This window comes from Lutjanus erythropterus, chromosome 15, assembly GCF_056507025.1.
Source record: "Lutjanus erythropterus isolate fLutEry1 chromosome 15, fLutEry1.hap2, whole genome shotgun sequence".
NCBI classification, from domain to species: domain Eukaryota; kingdom Metazoa; phylum Chordata; class Actinopteri; order Lutjaniformes; family Lutjanidae; genus Lutjanus; species Lutjanus erythropterus.
Genome location: NC_139331.1, coordinates 33,443,062 through 33,467,107, shown reverse-complemented (window position 1 = coordinate 33,467,107; position 24,046 = coordinate 33,443,062). Strand labels below are relative to the sequence as shown.

The 24,046-nt window shown below is 38.7% G+C and overlaps 2 protein-coding genes across 6 annotated transcripts in view; both read right to left on the bottom strand.

Moving 5' to 3' along the window:
- Positions 1-5,811: 5,811 nt before the first annotated feature.
- On the bottom strand, positions 5,812-13,620 carry e2f6 (E2F transcription factor 6). The gene is made up of 9 exons (XM_084737992.1): positions 13,342-13,620; positions 11,647-11,994; positions 11,030-11,070; positions 9,958-10,013; positions 9,213-9,399; positions 8,830-8,987; positions 8,074-8,189; positions 7,221-7,368; positions 5,812-6,099 (listed from the first exon to the last, which is right to left on the bottom strand). The coding sequence occupies exons 1-9, from the start codon at positions 13,462-13,464 to the stop codon at positions 6,026-6,028; spliced, it is 1,251 nt and encodes a 416-aa protein (XP_084594118.1). The 5' UTR covers positions 13,465-13,620; the 3' UTR covers positions 5,812-6,025.
- A 4,778-nt stretch (positions 13,621-18,398) lies between these two features.
- myt1la (myelin transcription factor 1-like, a) overlaps positions 18,399-24,046 on the bottom strand; it is a 103,716-nt gene continuing 98,068 nt past the window's right edge. For 4 of the 5 annotated variants that reach the window (XM_084737764.1, XM_084737767.1, XM_084737766.1 and 1 more), the window contains 2 exons: positions 22,350-22,412; positions 18,399-20,503 (listed from right to left, as the gene is read on the bottom strand). In XM_084737764.1, coding sequence (XP_084593890.1) covers positions 20,363-20,503; positions 22,350-22,412 — 204 coding nt within the window. In that variant the 3' untranslated portion in view covers positions 18,399-20,362. The remainder of the gene's footprint in view (positions 20,504-22,349; positions 22,413-24,046) is intronic. The other variant, XM_084737769.1, reaches the window with a different exon arrangement.

Here is a 24,046-nt window from a genome sequence, read left to right as displayed (position 1 = left end):
TCAGTAAATTATTACATTATTGGGTGCTACAGGGAGCACACGTGGGGTTTGTCTGTTCAATGATTGGTGTGTGTCACTCGTAGCCCGCTCCATTATTAAGAGATATGACTGTGTGTTTATGAGCTTGGATGTATTCAGTACGTACCGTCATGGTGGTTTGCATTTAATGCACTTAAGTGGAATTATTAAACATTTTATCTCACTACTTTCTTATTGATAGATATCACTATGGTTTTTTTGCCTAGGCCTATCTTCTTCCATGTTTTTTACATCCTTAATTTGGCAATTAAAGCTTTCGTGCAACAATTACCGGCCAAAATCACTGGATTTGATATCGAGGGCCTAAACTGTCACGTCAGCGACATGCTGTAAAGACAGATGTGCCACAGTAACTCAGATGAGCAGCATCTGTCACACGAAAGGCAACTAGAGAACATGAGTGAGACATGTCAGCACAGAAGCTGATGTACTTTATTTAAATTTCTTTTTAAGTCTTTGAATGATGCTGACCAATCAAAAATGTACCTAAAGTTTTGTCTGGGGAAAACTTCAGAATGATGTTGTGAACTGTTTTTCTTCCTTCATGGGAGTAGAATATTTGTCTCGCAGTTTGGCGTTTTTTTTGGATGACTAGATTGAGCAAAGAGCATCCATACAAATGTTTTATTAACAGCGTAGTTGTTTAAGAGAGGGAACAAGACAGTATCTGCAGTTACTCGAGGTTGCAGTATTGATATGGGACTTAAAAAAAGGTGTTCTGAGACGTCCTCGGTTTCATATATTCCAGTCTGAACAGAGGCGGCTGTATGTGCAGTTAAGTGCAGCACAGACTGAGTGGATGAACCCAGATTGAGGTCAAGTACTTTTATTCCATCATTAGCTTGTCTGTGTGTCGTGGCAATTATTCCATCAGACAGATTTTCAGATTTTCACACCTGATGTGCTTTATGTATTATAGCCTCATACTGTGGAGGTTTCAGGCTCATTTTTATGTTTAATCTTTTCAAATATATTTGATTGCTTTCATGAAAAGCTGCAGATAATAAGCTCTAAGATGCATGTGGTTAAATCTTCATGTCTTACAGCAGAGCCAGTCTTGACTGTTCTGGTGCCTGAGGCAGGATTTTAGCTGGTGCCCCTTGTATTGTAACAAGTTTCGCACAAAATATTCATCTTTTACATTAAAAAACTCTGTTGTGAGCCGATATTCAAGGAAAAACAACATCAAATGGCATCAGTTAAGAAGAAACAGAATAACACAGGTATAATTCATGAAATATGGAACAGAAAGTATGTTTTTAAAAATCTTGGTTCTCCTCTCCTGTCTATTCTAAGAAGACTGTCTGAGTTACAGAAAAACTCTTATAAAAGTTGGTTGACTGTGCCAAACCAATAGGAAGCCAGCCGTCGGCATGTTACATGCAGATCGGTCATTTTCCCTCATGTGATGCCAGGGACGTCGATGCCAAGTGTGTCTCGACATGTTTTCAGCGTGTTTTCTGAGCTTCAAAGCGTCACTGCAGGAACCCCAGAGTCACCAAAACCCATAAAAACAGAATGAAAGCACTGTTAAACTGCTACGAGTAGCAATTCAGAAATGGGTGTTTTTCTGGTTTTGGTGCAATTATGACTTAAAAAAAATACATGTGGGGGGAAAAAAGACGGTTTAGTTTGAACCTAAGCTGGGTAGTGTTATTTTAACCCTTTCATAAAGCACTTTATGTGTGGTTAGTTGATGAGGCTGCCTGGAAACACTTTGGCAGGACAGAGTCACTTCGTGGAAAAGGACTCTATTCCCTGACGTTTGGGCAATTTGTCTTTTAACGGAGCACTTTGGCAATTTAATATTTCTGATGTTTTTTTGTTTTTTTTTTAAAAATATCGCTGAGCTGCAAAAATGTATCATCCTACGCTTCCCATGATGCACGACAGTGTTTATTAGACCTTTCTTTTTTTGCCTGGGAAATGTTTTTCAAAACAGTTTTCCAACCGTCCATCGTCAGCCCATCATGATTGGTGATATATTCATCCCTCCTCCCACCTCCACCTGAGTCTCAGCTGGGAGATGTGAGCAAGCGGTGAATTCATCATGTTACGAACGCTGCATACGCTCACTACTCCATTGTGATCTTATTTTTATGAAAGCACATGACCAGTGCCTAAAGGAGTTAGACATCACTGTATGCCTCTGCTAATTGGCCATCTTTGCATGTCTGCAGGCTCTTGCATTGATTGGTTTTTATATATAAAGTTATTCTTGGCCTAGTTCCTTATCTGTCTACATGTATCTTTCATACCATTTTACAAATGCTGGTTCTGAGAGTCAGAACAGAACTCTGCAAAAAAAAATCTTTTAAGTACGCTGCTCCTTGGTCTTGGAATAATCAACAGACGGATCTGAAACTGGCAGAGCTGATCACTGTGGGGGAATTAAAGTCGATTTTAAAAGAAAATAGTTCCCTTGGTTAGTCTGATTGTTCCTGAATTTTTACTGAAATCATTTTAGAAATTGTACCAGCATCATAATTGCTTTTGTCCTCGACCTTGCACTCCATTTTAATTGGATACAGTGGTTTTCACTTGCGTGTGTTGATATATTTCCTTTTAAAACAGAGAAATACAACCGTAAACCTTCAGAATTCAAGTTTCTCTCTTTTGCCGAACTAAGATTGAGCTCGTTTTTTCTTTACTTGTAAAACACACCAATTAAACTCAACAGAAAAACATGTAAAACTTATCAAAACCATCTTTGTTAGTCTGTGCACTCTTCCAACAATCACAGACTCTGGTTTGGTTGATTTAAATCCTTAATTCACCACGTGAAAAGAGTGCAAAGAGTCCTGTCACTCCTCAACCAGCTCAGAACACCCGGCTCCGGCTGAGTGGGTGTGTGAGATCATGGCGTGGAGAAGTGGCTGTCACTCTGCGGACCATTACATTAGCAGCATAAAATGACAAATATCGCCCCAAAATCGGCCAAAAAAAACCACAACCAGTGAAGGATTCAGCCCAGCATCAATTTATTCGTCCAATCGACCAACCCTAGTTACCTTGAAGGCGTTAGCATTTAGCTCTAATAGCACTGTGCAGCAGCAGCTAGCATAGCTATCACACATTGCTCTAAACAATCTTGTGTTGCACGGCTGGTTTCTCAGAGGCTTTCTGTCATCAACCATTCTGAAAAGCTAAAACATGAATTAAACTAAAACAAGAGTGGTTTTTTGGTGGTTGGACACTGAAAAACTGTTTTAAAGTTTTCCCACCTGCCTCATTATTCATTTGTCTTTGACCACTTTCATTTGTTGTTGATTTCTTGTTCTAAGTCTGATAACTGAGGCTTGTTCTTCTAGATGGATGTGACGTCGTCCATAAAACCTAAAGTGTAAAGAAAAGTATCTGAGCTGGGTCGTTCTGACAGTTTTTGATAGATAGAGGAAAGACTCTGGGAGGACTCGGCCGCAGTTTGGCTGCAGGGTTCGGCTCGAGGTTTGGATGTTGTGGTGGCACTCATGGGAAACAGTATCTGAGCACTCACACTTTAACACACACACACACACACACAGAGTGCCTGGCAGCTATAATGTTCCTGTCCACAGGCAAAATGAGAGACAATCAAGTATCATTTCCTCCATTACCCTCTCTTCCATATTCAGTATGTTAGTGGGAGGAAAGCAGCCTCTTCCTCATGTATGTTTGAGAGACGAACAGGCAGAGATACAGATTCAATCCTGTGAGTCTATGTATAAAAAAACAAATATTGTTACAGCGATTAGATTGCCGTAAGGATTTTTCTCAGTCCTTCTGTTCTGACTGTGTAGAAATACCTTTTTAAAATTCCCAGAGCAGGAATCAGGTTTCATTTTGGAAGAAACTGAGTCTCCTCTTAAGCAGCTGTACTGTTTTATCATGATGTAGTAATGCAGTCTGTCCTCTGGGTGATGTTGTTGTAAAGCCGTCAGGTCTTTTTAATCCTGCATTACAAAATATCTGAGATGGTAAATGATCAGCCACTGTGGCTTGGAGGGAAACATTTTAGACATTTTCCTCACAGTGAATTCAGCGAGTCATTAATCAGTCTGAATGAAGCTGAACATGCACTTTATTTTCATGAAACACTATTTTCATCATTCCTCATGCCTCTTTAGAAATAAGGTTATGTTTCTCTTAAATGATTTATATCTATTCCAGATGTGGAGGGAAAGGCTCTGTCAGTGAGTAGTGCCTTACTTAAAGGAGCAGTATGTGACAGTTGTGAGTGCAAAAACGAGTACTGCAGTCCAAATAGCAAGTTGGAGCCACAGACTAAATTAAATAAGTTGAAATCTTATTTAATATCTGATCTGTGGGTGTTTCCTCTCACCCTCTTCACTCGACTTGGGGAAGATCAAGCAGGCTGCAGGAGTGCAGGACGTGTCCAACATTGTAAATTGTCAGGAACAAGCGTACACTGTCGTACACTGTAAGCTGATCGGATGTTTTATGATTTATGACAGTAAATATCTTACAGGTTTCTCCTTTAAGAGCACTTCACTTGTTTTTGACAGCTAAGAAAAAAACCTGCTACCAAAAAATAAGTAATTCAAACCAACGGTCCTGTGGTGAGTGTTGATCTGGGAGGTTATCTTCACAGATAACTGGCCCATAATCTAATCTTGGCTGTTTAATTGCTGTAATTCATTTGATTTTTATGTTTGACTTGATGTGTTGTCAGTTTTTTCCAGCTGTTGTTGTCTGTGTAAATGTCTTCTTAGAATAAAAAGGGTAATGCATACAGAGTAAAGTAAAAGTCAGCGTGTTGTCAGTTAATCCTTAAGGTATTTTTTAAAATACATATTAAGCAATAGCAGTAATGATTTTCCAGAGCATGCAGGTCACTCTAATGCCTTGCCTCACCTGTATACAGTGTGAGCTCACAGCACAGCTATTTAGGAATCTCAAGGTTTAGCAACTTGTGTGTTCTGACCAGTAGCCTTGAAGAGAGCAAAATTTTAAAAATATAATGGAGGTTTCCAGACAGAAAAAGCTGTCTGACAACCAGATAAAGTGGTAAAAATATTATAGATATAATAGCAAAAGTATATAAATGTGGCATACTTAAATTGATATTGATTTTTTTTTTAAGTGACTAAAATACATTTTGCTTCTGACCCTGTCCACAGCAGTGCACTGCTTCACTTCCTACACTGCTGCTTCTCCAAACTGGGGCCAGCCTGCTGACCACCATCTACTGTAGGTAAGATGAAGATGGATAAATTCCAACCACACCTCAAATAAGGCCAGTGACAAATTACATACATACAATTTCCCAGTTTCACAGGAGTTCTTTTTTTATTGATTACAGTGTCTTTGAGGTGTTTTTGCCATTAGAAAATTCAAACCAAGATGAAGACATCTGAAGATCTTAAACACAAAAATGAGTCAAAAACAAACACAAAAAATAAACAATATGAGAGGTAAGAGTAAAATTATACAGCAAACATACTGTATGTCAGGACATGATCATAATCTATAATACAAAGTCTCCTGAAACACTGCAGCTCTCTGCAGTACAAATGTACAGCTGCATGTTCCATCTGCAAATAAGCTCATTCACTCCTCTCTGTCATAAACTTAATGCTACTAACGTCCTGGTCAAACCGTCATCATCCTCACCTTCATCGTTACATTAGTTAGTCCGACTGGGCTGAACAGGACCAACATCACAAGGTGTTCTTTTTTTTTTAAGAAAAAACACTGCAAAGACGTAAATTAAACAGATCCATAAAGTGGTTCTCGTGTCCATGGCAAAATGTCTTAGTTTGCCTCAGTCATGTGGATTTGATGATTTTGGTGTTTCAGCTGAGTTCTACTTGAATATTGTACCACATGTGTCAGTCATTTTATCTCCTAACAGACACTTTGTGCAACATCACAGGCTTCTGGTACCTGGAGACGATCCATTCATGCTGCTGTAGATTTTCCAGGCGTGTTCCTGATGTTTCTAAACCGTGAGGACAGCTGGTGCCGCCTGGTGGTCAGCTGGTGGCTATGCGCTCTGCACAGCGCTCTGCACGGCATTCTGCACAGCACTCTGCACAGTGTTCTGTGGACTTGAGGACTCTGCAATAACAACAAAATCGCCACAATGAAATAAAACAGTAAGCAATATCAAACTCACACACACACACACACACACACACACACACAGACTGTAGTTGCATAGTTGTATAGATATATGTATGTATATACGTGAGGGGTGCAACGGACCAAAAAACTAATGGTTCGGATTGCATCGCGCGTGTGTGTGTGTGTGTGTGTGTGTGTGTTTGTAAACTGAAAACCTTGGAAAAGAATGGTCTTGCACAGCTTTTTCCGTGTGTTGCCACTCTGCATGAATGAATACGGCATATTCTCCGTTCGCTCTTTCCACATATGATTCATTCATTCAGCGCTCAATGCAGCGTCTACGTATATATGTCTATGGTTGCGGCTAGCAAGCTAGCGTATGTTTGCTAACGCTCATTACAAAACTTCGGGTCACGTAAACACAATCAATTAAATATTAAAATCAAATTCAGTCATGTGGCCCGTTTTTCCATTTTGTATTTTTGATCTGAGCCTAAAATTGAAATATTAAAAACCAGGCATTTATTCGTTTTTTGTGTTAGATTAAAAAATGAAAAACAAAATAATCTGTCACTTTTTTATTTTTGATTGCCAATTGAAAATGGAACGAATGATACACGGATTGACTTCCCTGCAGATTTTCAAATGACTTTTGCTCAACTGAAGATGAATTTGACCAACATAACATTATACTAGAAAATATAACTTAATCGGGGTCCTCACTGATTTTTATAGGTTTTTTTTTTTTTTATCTCATATTGTATGGGTGTGTTGTTCAGTCTACTTTGCCTAATTTTCCAAACTTTAGAAATCAAATTAGCCAGTATTTGGACACTCCATACAACTTTTTGTCATGTCTCAGAACACAGACTAAGATCATCATAGGGCTCACCACAGTGTGCTCTGCTACATCCTATAAAACCACACCCACCCAAGTGAAATACCAAGTTTTAAGGAGTCCCCAAAGAAAATTTACTATTGTTAGCTATGCTAATAAGTATGACTGTATGATATGACCAGAATCTGATATCCTGATATGGTTCATTTCATATCCATATATCTCACTTCTGTAAATCCAGCCTTTAACACCCTGCATGATTTTGTTTTGTTGTTACCTGTGTGCAGCGTAGCCGTCTTTATCCGGCTTTCTTCCAGCGTTAAGAAGCAGCCGCTCTTGTCCTCGGCCACGTCTCCTGTCCCGATGTCACAGGTCACCACCATGATGGGACCCCTCCCCCCCTTCAGATGGACCTGGATGCTGTCCTGCATCAGAATGCACACAAACACACAACCTGAGTCACTATGTGTTGCCTTTATTCTGTCTACGTCCCCAATGAATCAGCAACAAGGGAAAATCTACATGAAATATATTCAACAACCATGTCTGGTATTTAATTATTAAATTTGGATATAAATAAATTTTCTGGTAATTAACTATTAATTCCTGTTTATCTTTGCAAAATAAAGTCTTAAATGTAATCACGTTCATTAAGATTTGAAATACAATAAATCTGATTCAAAAATACATACAGAGCTCATTCATTTAAGTTTATCTTCACAGATAAAGGAGAGATCAAACCTGATCATCCTATAAAGAATTTTGTCTTTGGATTACAAAAAGTTTACAAAATCATGCAAATACAAATGTGATAAATACCAGGTGCTGGATGAAGTACATGTCAAAGCATTTTTTTCTCCTCTCAACATGCCATAAAAGTATGACTGTTATTTACCTAATGATTCTGTTATGGCATATTGTGAATATATTTTACATTTGAATTTTACTTACAGTGTTCACCACTGAATGTATTTCTATTTTGATTGACCATTTGTAATCACTTGATCTGCCAGGTGGAAAGAGGGCTTGCACTGAAGTAATAAAATGTTTGTTATTTTATTTATTAATAAATGCTCATGTGAGTATTAACTGGTCTGAAGACTCTATTTTTCCTTCTGTGGGTTATTTACCTCTTTGGGTGCAGGAACTTCCAATTTGGTTTCCTCCGGGGCTTTGACGACGATCACCGTCTGCTCCTGGAAGGTGCTGAGCCGGCTGACGTCCTCGTGGGTCACGTAGGCAAACGTGCAGGAAAGGTTAAAGAAAAACTGCTTCATTTTTTTAAAAATCATATGTACAACAATTGTTTTATCCACTCCCTCACTAAAAAGCAAAGATTTCAGGCCTCCTGTTGTTTTTCACTTATTTAAACCTGCCATAACTAATGTTTTTACCACTAGGGGACAGCAAAGCAACCTATAAGAACAACACTGTCAACAAGTTTGTTACATTATCTGTATAAGTCGATAATATTTCAAACAGTTGCCTGTTTATATGTCCAGCAGTTACGGAACAACATTCACATTCATTTGAAGCCTTGATTGTGTCCATCTGATGAATGTAAGTCATATTTTCTGTTAGTTCTGGTCTCCACCAGCGGAAAATATAATGCTCTTTATAGCAGCTAAATGTGTCACTGTGTTCTGTTTGTTGCTGAGGCAGAGCAAAAGGTGGACAGTTCCTGTTATCAGAAGAGTGTTAGTGTTCACCTTTTCAAAGACACAAAGCAGAACCAAGAACAAGTGCCTACCAGGTTATGAGAAGCTCCAGGATTTGGGTCATTAAGTTCCTGCAGTAAAGAGCTCATGAATAATAAATGTGTGGATAGAAATCTAATCTAAAAGACAGGGAGGCCTCAGTTAGCAGGTCTGATGTGAAAGGATATGCAGCATTTTCCGTGTCGTCCGTCATGTCAAAGAGCTGCTGAGCGCAGCTTTTGATGAGGGTGTCCAGTGTGTCCTCCACCAGCTTCATGTTGTCCAACTCCCTCTGGAACTTCCGTCGCTGGTTCTTCAACAGGAAGCTGGCGATCCTACAGCTTCCTCTGGACAGACGACAGTCAAGAGAGCAGATGACGTGGTTAAAACCTCAGATAAAAGTTCATATATCGCACTGGTGTCAAGGCTGATTCAAGATACCATATTTCTGTTTCTACATGTTTTACCCCATTGACTTCAACACACAAATAAGCTTATAAACCACCAAAATATTAAAGCAAAGACAACCTTAAACATTCTTTCACATCATAATCTGTCATCTGTTCACTCACATCCACTTGACTCTGTTGACCGACTGCTTCTCGATGAGGTGGATGCCTTCTAGGACGTTGGTGATGTCATAGACTCGTCGCCTGCGGGTCTGCAGGCTCGTGATCACGTGTCTGAGGTCCACGGAGCCATCTGGAGACGCCAGCAACAGCTCCAGGAAACCCTGCACCAGCACGCCCAGGGACACATCTGGATACAAGACAACATCCAGAGTTACAGCTGGAAGATATGACTAAAAAACATCTTTATCTTTTTAGAACAATTCTACGTGAAAGTGGGAATACGATAATGCAGTGCAAATTCATAATTTGTATTCACATTACACTTTGTAAACTGGCATTTAAACTCTTGTCCAGCCAGTGATGAGGTATTCTTTGAATTATGAATCCCTGCCACTGACGAGGTTTAAGAAAATTGAAAATTAAAAACTTTATTTTCACTGACATCTCGCAGCTCACCTGCAGTACTTTCATGGCCCACCAGGAGGCACAGTCCCCACTTTGGGGAGCTCTGCTTTTAATAGCAATTGTCTGATACACCTGTCACTCCTCTGTTGTATTTTGATTAAGTGTTTTCTGCTCCTGTAGTATTAAACTGCAAAGATGAGGACCTACTGTAGTACAGAGAGTTTGAAAATTCTGTTGTACTCAAAAGCAACTGAGGTTCCAGAATCAGATCTCGTTTGTACAAAAAGTCGAAACATCGAAACTCCTGAAAATGACACAGTTAAATGATAGAAACACGCACCGTGTCTGGTGTATTTCTTGCTCGGGGTCGTCTCTTTCTTCTGATCTGGGCTGCTGCTGGAAAAAAAGAGACACAAACACATCTTACTCAACTTTTAAGTTCATGTAAAATACTTCATTGGCTCAGTCCCAAACCAGACCCCACACACTCCTACTCTGTGACAAGTGTGACTCTTTGTGGACTCACAGTCACGGCTGCAGAGAGCCACTTCAATAAAGGGGAAGGTGTAAATACATCTGCAAGCTTTGGGAAACCCTCGCCTTTCTCTGACAGGAACAGGAACATTAATGTTAGATATTGTAATTGATTAAATATTAAAATGTTAACTTTATAAACAACAATGACAAAGATGTAAGTGGCAATGACATGAAACACTCACTACATCCATGACACAATGAGCTTGTGAAAGGATAAGGATTATTAACAAAGTAAAAAATTTGCTCCCACACTTCTTTGGCCACATCTTTGTTTTGTTGAAATTTTTTGTTACATCCCATTGTGTGTGTGAAAAATGTCTATCAAAAATGCCTGTTTGAGGTAAAGTGACTCATTACTGGTCCTTGGAAATAACTGCACCTTGCACGGAACTAACTTTCATGACGTTCCCTCCATCCCAGACACAAAAGAGGTGCTGCACCTGAGAGGAGAGTGTTGGTTTGTGGGCCTGTATCGATGCAGACTTGCTGTTGGAGGGCTTTACAACCTGCTCACCCTTCAGGCTGACTGGTTTGGGATGACACTCGAAGTGGTGGACGCTCAATGTGAACGTGGAGACAGAGTGAGAGTGGGTAAGGGGAGGGTTAGGTTTGGGATTGAGCTAGTGTCCCACTGTAACACCTACTCCCAGATGGGAATTACTGAAAGAAAGTAGCTAGACAAAATGAGAAACATAACTGAAACAAGATGATAAAAAATTATAAAAGTCTTGTGCAGAAATACTGGACCAATTTCAAAACCTGTTGTTCCCAGTAGTCAGAAAAAAAGACAGAAAAAACTTGAGAAAATGGGATCCAGATTGAAAAATACCAAAGTCATCCTTTCACATTTTAGAGAAAAACTATTAGGTTTTTACCCAGTTGTCTTGGCCCCTGAGGTCGTCTTGGCATCTGGACGCTGGAATCCAGAAAGTGAAAACAGATCAGGTTAAAAAGCTGCTTTTGTTACATTTAATAAGAGTGAAATATTGGATTTGAAAATGAGATCACTGATTGTAGATATGCTGTCAAACATTTTGATGAAGGCTGACATTTTGGGAGTTACGTGCTGTGTAAAATCTGCACTACAGGCAAGTTTCTTTGTGCTTCTCTAACTTTCTTTGCGGTATCTGGACAAATATTCTAGGGGTGGGAATTCTGGTGGTGTGGGCCTGCTGCTTTTCTACTGGTCTGATAAACTGTCAATCGGTTGGAGAAACACAAAGAAAAAAGGCAATTGCGGTCACACTGAGACTGATTTTGGAAGCAAATGATATTTATTTGCATTTCAGCTCTTTGTCATTTAGTAAAGAAGTTTAGCGTTACTGGAAGGAGAATCACAACCTCAGTGCCACAAGATAATTAATGTGAAGTTAATTAGAGTTAATCAGGATAAGACGTGAATGGGACCTCCTCTATGTCACATATGAATATGAATATAAAATATACTTTGCATCCAGCAAGAAAATATAATGATGGAATACAAGCGCCTGACCTGTGGTGGTGGATCCACTGCAGGAAGCTCTTGTGTAGAAGGTTGTGGTGCAGGTTCTGCTGCAGGAGGCTCTGGTGCAGGAGGCGCCGCATTAGCAGGACCATCATAAGCACCATCATCATCATCATCATCACCGCCACCACCCCACTGGTCCTCTTCCTCGGATGACTCAGCTCCCCAGGGGCTAATCATACTCATGGAGCCATCCAGGCAGGGGGGCATGATGGGAATGGCGTCATTGCTGACTCCATCAGTGGAGATGTCCTCTGGCAGGAAGTGGTCTTCACAGATTAAATGCTGATCTGCTGAGTCCTGCTTGTCCGTCTCTCTCAGCGCAGCCAGCCATACCTGAACAAAGTCACCAGTGTTACTGTTGGTCTACTGTATTAATTTACACTGGATGTTTACAGATGTTTATCGGTTTGTCTAATTTCTGTTTTTACTAAAAGACAAAGACAGGACAAAGCACTGCAGCTGAACTCAAGGATTTAAATCTTCCATGCTGTCAAAAATCCCTACAGCAATGTTTTTTCCACTGCCTACTGCCCCATCATGAACTTCATAATAATAATAATGATCTTTATTTATGGAGCAAAGGGCAGCAAAAAAATTTTTTAGAGTCATTAGAAAATGTTTTTTTAGTATAAACATTCTTTAAAAAAATTTCCCACATTGATAAAAAAAAAATAAAATAAAATAAAATCATCAAATTGTCCCTAATAAACAAATCAAATGACATTATAAACAACAGCAACAGTATTATGGTTCTTCACAATTTTTCAATATGACATAACGATAAAACAAAAATTCAAGAGCTCATAAATGAGCTAAAACGCAGATGGAGAGCTACAATGCAGCTAATCTGGTAAGTCTGACTGCAGACATCAAGGGGGAAAAAAGTCAAAATTCTCTGATGATCTGATTTTCTTAAACGTAAATATTTTTTTTGGTTTCTTCACTCCTCCACAACAGTAAACTGAATATCATTGAGTTGTGAACAAAACAAGACATTTGAGGACGTCTTCTTGGGCTTGTCTATTTTATTTTTACAACACATTATTTTAATGTGTCATTAATGTTTTGGAAACATTCGTGTCAGTAAAGCATATTGAACTGAAATGAGAAAGTATGAACATTATAGGATCATGTGAGTGAAGCGTAACCATGGTAACTTAAGCGCACGTGCGCTGTGTTACGAGAGTAACTGCAGTGAAAGCGGAAAAAAAAAACCTCAAACAAGGAGACAATTTAAGACAATTTGTGCTTATGGGACACGCATTGCATTAAATTTGAAACTAGATATGGTTTATGCAACCGAGAGTAAACAGAGTATTTATTCCACCACGGACATTTCTTGGATGTTGTGTCTATGCTGTTGCCTAACAGTGAACTGAAGCCAACGGCTAATTAAGATTAGCAAATCATTCTAAGACAAATGTTCATATGACCAATGGTTTTTGGAGTAATATAAAGTGTTGGTTAGAAGACAAACGGACCAAAACATGGCAACAACGTGCATGGTACGTTACACAAGTAGTTAATTCTAGGTTAACGTTAGCTAACACAGTATGATAGCTAAGCTAGCAGGTAGGAAGGGAGATTAAAAGATATAAAAGAAGGACAATATTTATTTAACTAACTCAGAGTATCTGATATAACCTCATCTTAATGTTGGTTAAATTCATGTGTCCGTACCTTGACTCTTGCTGGGTCTTTGGGGAACTTGAAGAACCTCTTCTGTGGGCGGTTGAACAGTTCTCGGTGAACGTTAACGGTCACCTCGCGGTTCGGACACCCGGAAACGACACACTTCACCATGGTAACCGTCACTCCACCGCCACCCGCACGGAACCAACCCGGGCTAACGGCACCGTCGAGTCCCCGTTAATCAATCAGTGTGTGGATTCAGAGGCGACCGCCGCGGGTTTGTTTATGTCGTGTTTCACGGTGGTTTGTCTGACAGGAAGAGGCGTGTTTTTGACCCGGAAATACAACAGTGGAGGGAAACTGCAGAGAGCAGGTTGGCGCCAAATCTGGCGCCCTCTACTGTCCACAGTCAGTACAAACATTCCCTTACAGTAGGCTGAGGAAAAGTAGTCTACCAATAGTATAATCAATAAAATATACTTCAGTATTTTAAGTAATGTAGAACAGTGTTTCCCTGGGGACCCACTTCCTCACCATTTTAACTTGCATTTTCACATCAACTTGTGGTATTTTTTCACCCTTTTTTCACCAACAACTGATCGATCAATTGTGAATATAATGGACAGATTGACCAGCAATAAATTATTTGCAGTTCTAACCTTGATGCATGTTATTGCAAAACATATTCACGTTTATTACTTTATAAATTAGTAATAAATGCCTTTAGACTGACTTTACAGGACATCTCATTGGTTTTCTATCCTCTCATCAGGAAAACAATATAGATTATATTATATTTTAGACTACAGCATTATAAGAATATAATTAAGATACTACTAAGTGTCTTACATTGTCTTTTTATATATTTGGTGACTCAAATAAAATCTCCTGTGACCCATCTGTGGGTCCCGACCCAGTGTTTGGGAATGACTGATGTTGAGTATTTAGGAACATGCACTTAGAATATTAAAATAAAAGTATCCTAATACTAATATATTCAGTAAAACGTACTTACAGTAATGTAGAGCAGTCATAACTCTTTATCATCATGATACGATATTCTATCGATTATTTGGAAAATGTCACAAATTCTGTCAGAATACGATTTCAATTCAATTCAATCCAGGGGTCTGTGATCGATATCAGAAGATATCATATGTCCATTTAACACATTCAGTTACATTTATGTCAAAAAGCAACTAAATTATGATTTGAACATTTTATGACTGAACTCTTCCAGTAATTAGAGACACAAAAATGTCAGAGGAATTTCAAAATAAAGGCATATTTTAAAGACAATTCTTGCAAAACACTGGTGTGATCCTTTAACAGATATTTTCCAAACTTTCTAACTTTCCTAATCATCAACTTTCAATTCAAAACAAGAGCGGCTCGTAAGCAGTGTTGCAACACAAGATTTATTCAGAGCAAGAGATGCCAACACCAGCATGATAAAAATTGTACAAACTTCACAAGTCAAATTAAAATATCACGTAGCAACTCGTGACCTTAAACATACAGCAAAAATACCAACAAAAACCCATGCCATGTGGTAAGAAAACTGTCGTTGAAAGTTTGCGAGTAACAGAGAAAAAGGGGTAAAAGGAGAGAAAATGAATGTTGTATAAAAACCCCTTATCAATGCACTGCTGAAAAGAAAACTGTAACATTTTCATAAACTGATGATTTCACAAATATTCATATGGATTTCTTTTGCATTCTAGCATGTCACATGTTAGTGTTGAGATTCTCTATGTAAATAGTTACAGTTTAGCTTTTACATCTGATATTACAATATCTAGTCTATTGACTGTCTTTAAGTGGCAGAATTGTGCTTTAACTCCCATTTCCTTTGTTATCAGTAAGAATAACTGACTAAATAAAAAATACAAGCTGTCAGTCTATCTAATGCAGTAGTTTACTGGCAGGAAGCTGCAGACACAAAGCTTTGGACAGAGATGTGAAGTCAGGGAATGAGGCTTTGCAGCAAAAGTCCAAAGAAGAAACACCTTTAAAGGAAAACTCCCCGTTAGCACTGTTTGTTTTTCTTTCCTGTGGAAATGTGTCAGTCAACTAAAGAATATCAAACAGCGAGATAACTTCAGGGGTCGATCCCTGACAGTCTCTAATCAAATGGTTGTGATCTGGTTTAAGTTCTAGATGATTAACTCGATTTTTCCCCTTAAATATCTTCACATTAGAAAATATTTTCCACACTGTAACATCATAAGTATCTACTGGATCTGCTTGTTACAACACTTCATCGGAGCTAAATGATGATACCTTGAGGGAAAGTGTGTAACTCAAACTCAGTCTCTTCAATCTGTGTACAAATAACGTGACTTTACACTTTCAAATAACATGCAGTGTATGCGACAGTGGTTCCTAAATGGCTTTGGATTTTATGACAACCATACATTATTATTGCAATACACCGACACAAAATGTTCTGAATGAATTTTTAATTTACTTTATCAGTCCTTTGCACACATGAATTGCCCAATACAGAGACAAATTCTATAATATATTCCTTTAGAAACTTCCATCAAAGCAAACCCCAACTTTCAATGTTTGCATAGTTAGCAGACGGTGGAAATTATTGGGATTTGACACATCAAAGCTTTGATTGGTTAGTGTCTTTTTTTTTTTTTTCACGTTCACTCTGCCTCTGATTGTCTAGTAGGCTACTTGTTCCCTCTGTTGACTGGGTTGGATATCGGGGCTATTTTGAATGGATGACACAAAAAGTTTTAAACCACTGGCATACGCCAAAGTCCAATGATATGGCAGTCCTTCCTAGTTACATCTGTGGAGAAAAGATCCATAGTCAGGTGACCTTCATTGTCACGGTAACAAAAATGAACACATGGTTAACGTTGTGAAACAGTTGCGTCTTGGTCAGGTTTAGGCAACAAAACTGCTTGGTTAGTTTAAGGAAAATATTACAATTCGGGTTAAAATGAGTATGTTTCACAGATGATACAAACCCTGGCCTGCTGGGTAAATGTCCTGTGCTTGTTTGACCATCTTTTTCTCATTCTCAAGTCCCCAAATACCAAAGTTTTGTCACACTCTTTGGTGACCCTTTAGTGGCTACGTGCGATGCAACGGACTCTAACTTACTGGTTGAGTTCATCCTCAGCGGGTGAAGTAAACAAGCATTGGTGTTTATTTGGATGAGTTAGTTTTACATGTGGCGTTCCCCAAGGCTCAATTTTAGGCCCACTTCTTTTTTTAACCTGTACATGTATTTTCCCTAGACTTTGTCCATATTATCAGTCTTTATTAGACCATTCTGCACCTCATGATTCATATCCAATGCCAATGTTCATTGCCATTGAAGAAAATAGTATGCCTTATACGTAGCAAGGTGGAAAGTAAAGGATAGGCATGTAGCACTTCCAACTTTTGTTCAAGAGGCCAGAGTTTAAAAATCTTCTCCTAACTAAAGAGTTTTAGTTGCCTAGCCCTATGGTTTGATAATCTTGCTGAGTGTCACGAAAAAAATTTAAGATTCATATCCAAGTATCCAGGATTTGGACGTAGAAATTAAAGAGTGAGAAATGTGACTTTCGTCTTGCAGCTTGCTTCACTGACGTCAGGTGACATATGTATCGTACTTGTAACCCTAAACATGGTCTTATCTTAAACCTACCAAAACAGTTTTGTTGTCTCAACCTAATAAAGTACTTTGGGTAACTAAACCTACCAAACCTACTTATGTTACTGTACACAGAGTGAAGAGATTGGGCTGGTAATTCAAACCCAAGGTGGCAGGAATTCATGCGTTCTCAGAAAATATTCTTCATCACTTTAAATCTATCCTATTTCATATATTTGAAAAGTTTGGGATCGCTACTTCAATTCAAGTTTTCCCAAATGGCAAAATTAAATATTTTTCCACTTGACCCGTCAAACCAAAGTAGAAATATTAGAGACAGTTTGATCAAACTGATGAATTTTGGCTCCCATAATGTATCATCATGATAACCTCTTCGTGTTGTGACTTCTTTTTAGAAACCATTACCATTTAAATGTTTCAAAAGTATTTCGCATCGCAGTCTTTCAGAACCTTAACTTCATTATCAAGATGCAAAGTGGGAGGAGCTGCTGGTTCCAGAAGTAGTTTTTCCCAACTGTAAATTTCCAATTCAGAATTTAGTTTTAATTAATTTTGTTTGGTATGACAGATGGCTCTGAATACTTCTATAAACATGAGCCATCATGTCATTACTGCTATGGAGCACAAACCAGATGGGACAGAGCCATTGTTGCCTGATTCATCCAAAATTGACCCAGAATCTGAAAAGTTAATCAATTGAAGATGCACAATCTTCAGATCCCACTTCTTGTTTCATAAAGTTTAAGCTCTCTGATTGGATATGTCCACGAAATGCACATTGGGAGTTTTATGTATGTACGCTTTTATGTATACAGACTTGTTCCTCTGACTTTTTATCAAAGACTCAGATATTTTCTGAAATATCTTTTGCACTGATAAGTCAGCCGTCTATTTAAAGGACCAGTGTGAAGGATTTAGTGGCATCTAGTGATTAGCTTGTAAACTGCAACTCACTGAATACTGTTCTCCTCACACACTTTTTCCAAGAGTTGAGGAGAAACTACGGTGGTTCTGAAACTTGTGAGAAATGCGAAAGTCCCTCTGTAGAGCCAGTGTTTGGTTTGTCTGTTCTTATTTTCAGGGGATCAAACACTAATGAAAACATACTTTACTCATTCTTGAGAAATGGGACAAAACTGTAGCTTGAGCGGGTTTTGATTTTTACTTTTCAATTATACTGGAAAATATATTTTAAAAGATCAAACTCTTGGCTATTAAACCATAAAATGGAGTTGACAAAATATTACTTTTTTTTTTTTCATTTTACATATCTATCTATCTATCATATTTTATCATAGTGAGCAGCCATTTTATTTTTTAAATATTTTTAATAAATTATATATATTTCACAGATATATAAATCCTTAAAGAATAGATTTTCACCAAAAAATTGGAATAGGATGTTGGTATTAATAATTATATTAATAATTTTTTACAGTTTTTTAGGACATGATTTGTTCCAATTCTCAAAAATGGGCAATTTTATATACAATTCCTGCCATATTCTGCCAATAAATTCCTGTAAATCTTACATACTGGACCTTTAAAAGAAATCCTGGACACAAGACATAACTTCTCCATTGACAGATTGTATAAAGTTGTCTCTCGCTTTCAAAGAAGAGAAGAAACACATTGGTCTCACATTGACCAATGCAGCACAGCATTCATATTTTAAAATTATACTCTCAACATTAAAAAAGGAGCATTTCTAATACTAAGAAGAACACCAAAAGGTAATGTTTCATACAGAAGCTCGTCAGTGTGGTTCAGCTCTTGAAGATGGATTTGATGTCACATGACAACAGAGGGGAAGTTTTCCTTTAAATAACAAATCAACTCAGTGAAGTTTGTTTCAGGTTGCTTTCAAACAGGAATCACCAGCACAAAGTCTCGTCGAAGTCACAGTTTCCACAAACTCGCTGTACAGTTTTTGCTTCACTTACCACGTGATAATACTTTGACATACTCCAATAAAGTGCATGCATGATCGACGGTGTTCAGAAAACATACTCCATCAGTACTGAGATTCCAGACTGAATGTCATCGTATAAGGCCGATTCAGATCAAATACTCAGTCGGTAAAATTCAGTGCACAGACATCGACTGCTGGCTCTAGTTTTCATTCATCTTTTCAAGAACAATCAAAGATAATAAAAAAAAAAAGTGCTGCTTGCTTGGTCATCATGTCATCTGGCATCATGTCCCATTGTGGCTCAGACAATAAGATGCATGATTGGAAAGACGTTTTTCTACAGGACGAGTGCAATATACACAATGACGGATGGGGACGTTTGACCCTGTAAGTCCAGTGGAGCCGTCAGCCTTTAGAAAGGAAAATCATATCTACAAATCCTTTCGCCTGCCAAGTGCCTCTTAATCGACAATAAAAACATCAAAACATGGAAACAAAGGTGTCCCTGTGCAAAGTCGAACATGACAGAACCAAAGTCCTTTCACCCGCGTCAATTTCCTAAAACATGATTGTAGTAAAAGGTTTATACAAAACGCAATACATTTATAGTTAGTAAAAAGATCTATCAGCTCTTTGCTAGTTTTATTCATAAGAAATTGCATATACCCAAACATTTTTTCATATAGATTGCATCCCATATCTAAACAAACGATTTAATATTATCATACCAATATTGCTGACACGTTGTTCTATTAGCTAGTCAAGGTTGATGATTAAAAGAAATTCAGAATGGCAGATTGTCTCCTACATTTTCTGTAGCCATTGGTCTTTCCGCTTTCGTTCCTCGCATGAACAAAGAAAAGCGACAGAACAGGACAGTTTGAAACGAAACAACTCCGAAAAAGGGGGGATGATGGGATTTGCACCAGTAAGTTTCCGTGTCATGATGTTTGAAATCTTCTCGCTTGTAGCGTTGGTTCTTCTCGTAAATTTTAGCTAAAGATTTACAGTAATATTAGTGTCCGCGCGGTCCACTCTCAAACATTACAAAAATGAATGAATTCACACTCATTGATCGACCTCCAGCTCGTGAGAAAAGCCTTTCGAAAAGTGATTGCTCTTCACGTTCGCCGCTCCGCTCCCCGTTAAACCCGTGACGCCCAGTTTTTTCATGTATGTAAATCGCATTAAAATAAAAAAAATGATTCAAGCTTACGAGAAATAAATACAGACATATACACTAGAATGTGCATACATTAGCAGCTATAAACAGTACATCACATTATAGTAGATCATATGAAAATGTACAAAAACGTGAATGTTCGTTTAAAACGTTGGTAATTGTTTTTCAAAGCAAGGCAACAACAATCAAAAGAATAAAAAAAGAGATACCCATGGAGTTGAGAGCATAACAGCAGAAGAAATAAAAGAACTATGGTAGATTACAGCAGCAAAAAACAACCGATTACCCTCTTTTTGACCTTTTTTTGTTGTTGTTTTTGCTTTGCATTTGTTATTTTCGGCCTCATTCAGGGCTACACCTGGATACCCTGAACGGCCTGTTTGATGTTCTCCAGCAGCGCCTTGTTCTCCGGGCTCTGGTACTGGTCCTGGTGAGTGTACATGTCTGTCAACGTACTCACATAAGTGTCAAAGTTCTGTTCATTCATTGGCTCCTGTGAGGGGAAAGAAACCCACGAAGAAACAGACAATCAGAGGCATTAGAGGAAGCGTGTTTGTAGCCAGTCAGTATATTTTCTACAGAGCATTGTGGGAAAAGACAGGCGGGCAGCAAGGGAGGAAAGGAACACTATCAGGAAAGCATGGCTCAGTAACAAAAAATTTAAAATAAAAATAAAAATTTAGATACTCCTTTTTATTACATTTTAATACTATTATCCAAATCCATACTTCAGCCTGTGAAGGTCTACGCAATGCAACTGCAAACCATGCAAAAATCAGGAGAGGGATGGTTAGCTTGTGGACAGATGGAAGGTTAATGTTTAGCATATGGAGACAAAATCAGGATGTTAAAAACCAATGGGAGGTCAATGGGCGGATGAAAGAGACACAACTGGTAATTCAACTCTGCTTAGCCGATTGGGAGTTTTGATCATTTACATGTTTCTCAGAGACAGAGCAGCTTTGAAAAACCAATCTTACTGGTTGAGTTCAACCTCAGCAGGTAAAGACAACAGGTGTTAGTGTTAAACTGGAGAGGTCATGATTTCTGTTTGTTTGGAGGAGTTAGTTTTACATGTGGTGTTCCTCAGGGCTCAATTTTAGGCCCACTGCTTTTTTTGTGTTTTCTCAGCTCTAAAAATTTTCATTATTATCCATCTATATTAGAAGATTGCGCACCTCATGATTTATGTTCAGTGCCAGTGTTCATTAGAGGTGGGATTCCTTTGGTATCTCACAATTCAATTTGATTCAGATTCATGCCTCCAGCAGCAGCCTCTCTGCAGCACCTAGAGCTCTGAGGAAAGTCGTCGCAGTCCAAGATACAGAGCAGGTACAAAGTTTTTGAGGTGAAACAGACTGAGCAGAGAGTGATTTTCTTCACCGCAGAGTTGGCTGAAGTTGTTTAATACTGTGTACTTTTCTCTCTAGGTGACAGTCTCACAAACTCAGTTATTTAGACACTAAATCAAACCATGGCTGCAACCGCTGCCTTCTGCAAAGATGAAGCACATCTCTCTGTTAACTGTTGATAACTCTTGTGTGTGCAAACTGTAGACTGTTCAGGTTCTGCATTATCCTCACAGCTGTTTTACACCTTTTTCGCTCCGTCAACATCATAATTATTACTTAACATTTAGAAATCGATTCTCTCACATCTGCATCGCAATACATACAAGAAACCAGTATTTCCCTGACTCCACATGCTGCTTTCCCCCTTTTCACAAAATGAAACTTTATTTCATTCTTTCATTTTGTCATTGACGTGTCTTTGACTCTTATTTGATTATCATGACTTCAGTTTCACTTACGTTACTGTTGCACTGCAGTCACTGGGTCCTGCCAACTGCAGCTTAACTCAACCAGTCAGATTATTTCTGATTCCAGAGCAGCTCTTCCTCCAGATAAGTAAATCTAAAACTACCATAAGCATAGCTTTGATTTGACCTATAACATCATACTTCATGTTGATTGCTAAACATATTCCTCTTATTTGTATCATAAAGTCAGAGCTCCATGTCTCAGTTATTTCAGTCAGTTAATCATGGTGAGAGTTTCTTGGCTCTCTGAAATGTGATTTACATTTTTGCCATTTGAAAAAAGTGTTAAAAGGCATCAAATCACATCTGATGTTTTTTTTCCAGGAATTTTTCCACTGGTAGTTTAGCTATTGTCATTGTCATTAATACAATAATGACTGACTTACACTCTTGTATACTGCAGTATAAACGGTTAGTTGTGATGTGCGGACGCCACAGTGGGCTAAAGGAGTTACAGGAAGGGGAGGATGACAGTGCAGAAGAGAAGGATAATTGGATAAAGGATAAATGGATCTCTTACTCTGGGAGGCATCTGTAAACAGCAGTTATGCTTTACTGGGGCCTCTTTCTGTGGCAGCGATCTCTACAGGAGAGGGTGTACAGAGAAGTCTATTAGCCCGCTAGACACACGGCGGCGGTCACAAGGCTTCATAAGCTACACCGAGAAAAAAACAACACAACGTCCACCTTGGCAAGTCATTTCTCCTCCAGATCTGTTCACACTGCAGCTGAAAGTTTCCCGAATCTTTTTTTTTTTAACTCCGATGTGATCAGTGGAAAAACAAAAAACACAAATTGAAATTTCTCAGCGTTGCTGTACTTGAAATAACAACACAACAACGAAAATAAAAACAGAAAATGTCACTCCTCTAATTCAGCTCAGACTGGTAACTTATTCTTTCAACCTGGACTCAATCTTCCCATATTTCTGTAACTAAGGGCCTTATTTAGGTTTATTTAAATGCTGCATAATCTGGCCGCAAAGTAAGGCGCAAGGCGCCAAGGGGTTGTAGAAACAGACAGGACAGAGGAAAGTCTAAAGAGGAAAGTCTTTTAGACAGTTCTGATGGAAGTCAGGATTTATCAGGACGACGGCTGTTTACTCCAAACAATTTTACTGTATGAACTTCAACTAAGTTTGAGACTTTTTGGATGTGTAGAAGAACACAGATCATTAATTATCAGATCCCGATTGATCCTGTCAGATTTAAACAATCAGTTAAGTTACAGCTGCTGTGCGTAAAAAGGCACAGTGTCACACAGCTTCATCCTATTTGTTAATTTTTATGAACCACAGATTAACTGCAGTGTTCTAGAAGCAGAGTGCAGGGGCGTTGTGAGGAGGATCTGGTTTAAAGTCAGTGCGCAATGCGCAAAATCCTGCGCCACTGACTTTAGACCAGGTTTTTGTTTGTAAATGGCACAGTCGGCTTCTGCTGCTCAAGATAGTAAAGCACCTGACAACACTTCATTTTATGATCAACACGCCCATGGGGGGACAGATGGACGCAAGTGTTTTGCTACCTACACAGTGGGACAATGACAACTGCGTCCATCAGAAAATAGCAAACAGCTGCGCTGAGCTGTGTGCTGCTTTGTACTGTGTAGAAGACAGGGTCCTAAGCAACTAAGGGAGACAACAGTTTGAAACTGGTCCAGCACTGAGCAAGTCTGCTCCGACCATCAGCCATGACACAGGCTGCAATGTAATCCTTATGAAGAAGTACATCCATGTACATCCGAGAGTAAGACACATTTTGTTTAACCACAAACAGCTTTTGCCAAATCCATCAGACTCCATTTAGAGAAACTTTTATCATTGTAAAGCAAACTTCAAGGTTGAAGGTCGACAGAAACAAACTAAAACTCACCAAAACCATCTTGGTTTGTCTTTCTGCTGTTTCAACAAGCACCAAAATAAATAAATGGTCAAAATAAACCCTAAAGCCACAGAGTTGGGTGTGAAAATATTCTGGCTGTTCACGCCTTTTCTCCTGATATTTTAACAAATCAAACTCTGTGAATTCAGGGATTATTTCGACCAAACCAGATCGCTGCAGTGGTCTCAAATCTGGACCAGTTTCAAAAATGGTTGTTCCCATTAAGACAGTATAATACTTTCTGCATCCATGAGTGTGTGAGGGTCCTTAGGGTCCGTGTGACGTACATTTCATCATCAGAGGATTATAATAGAGCCCTTTGTCACAAAAACATGGG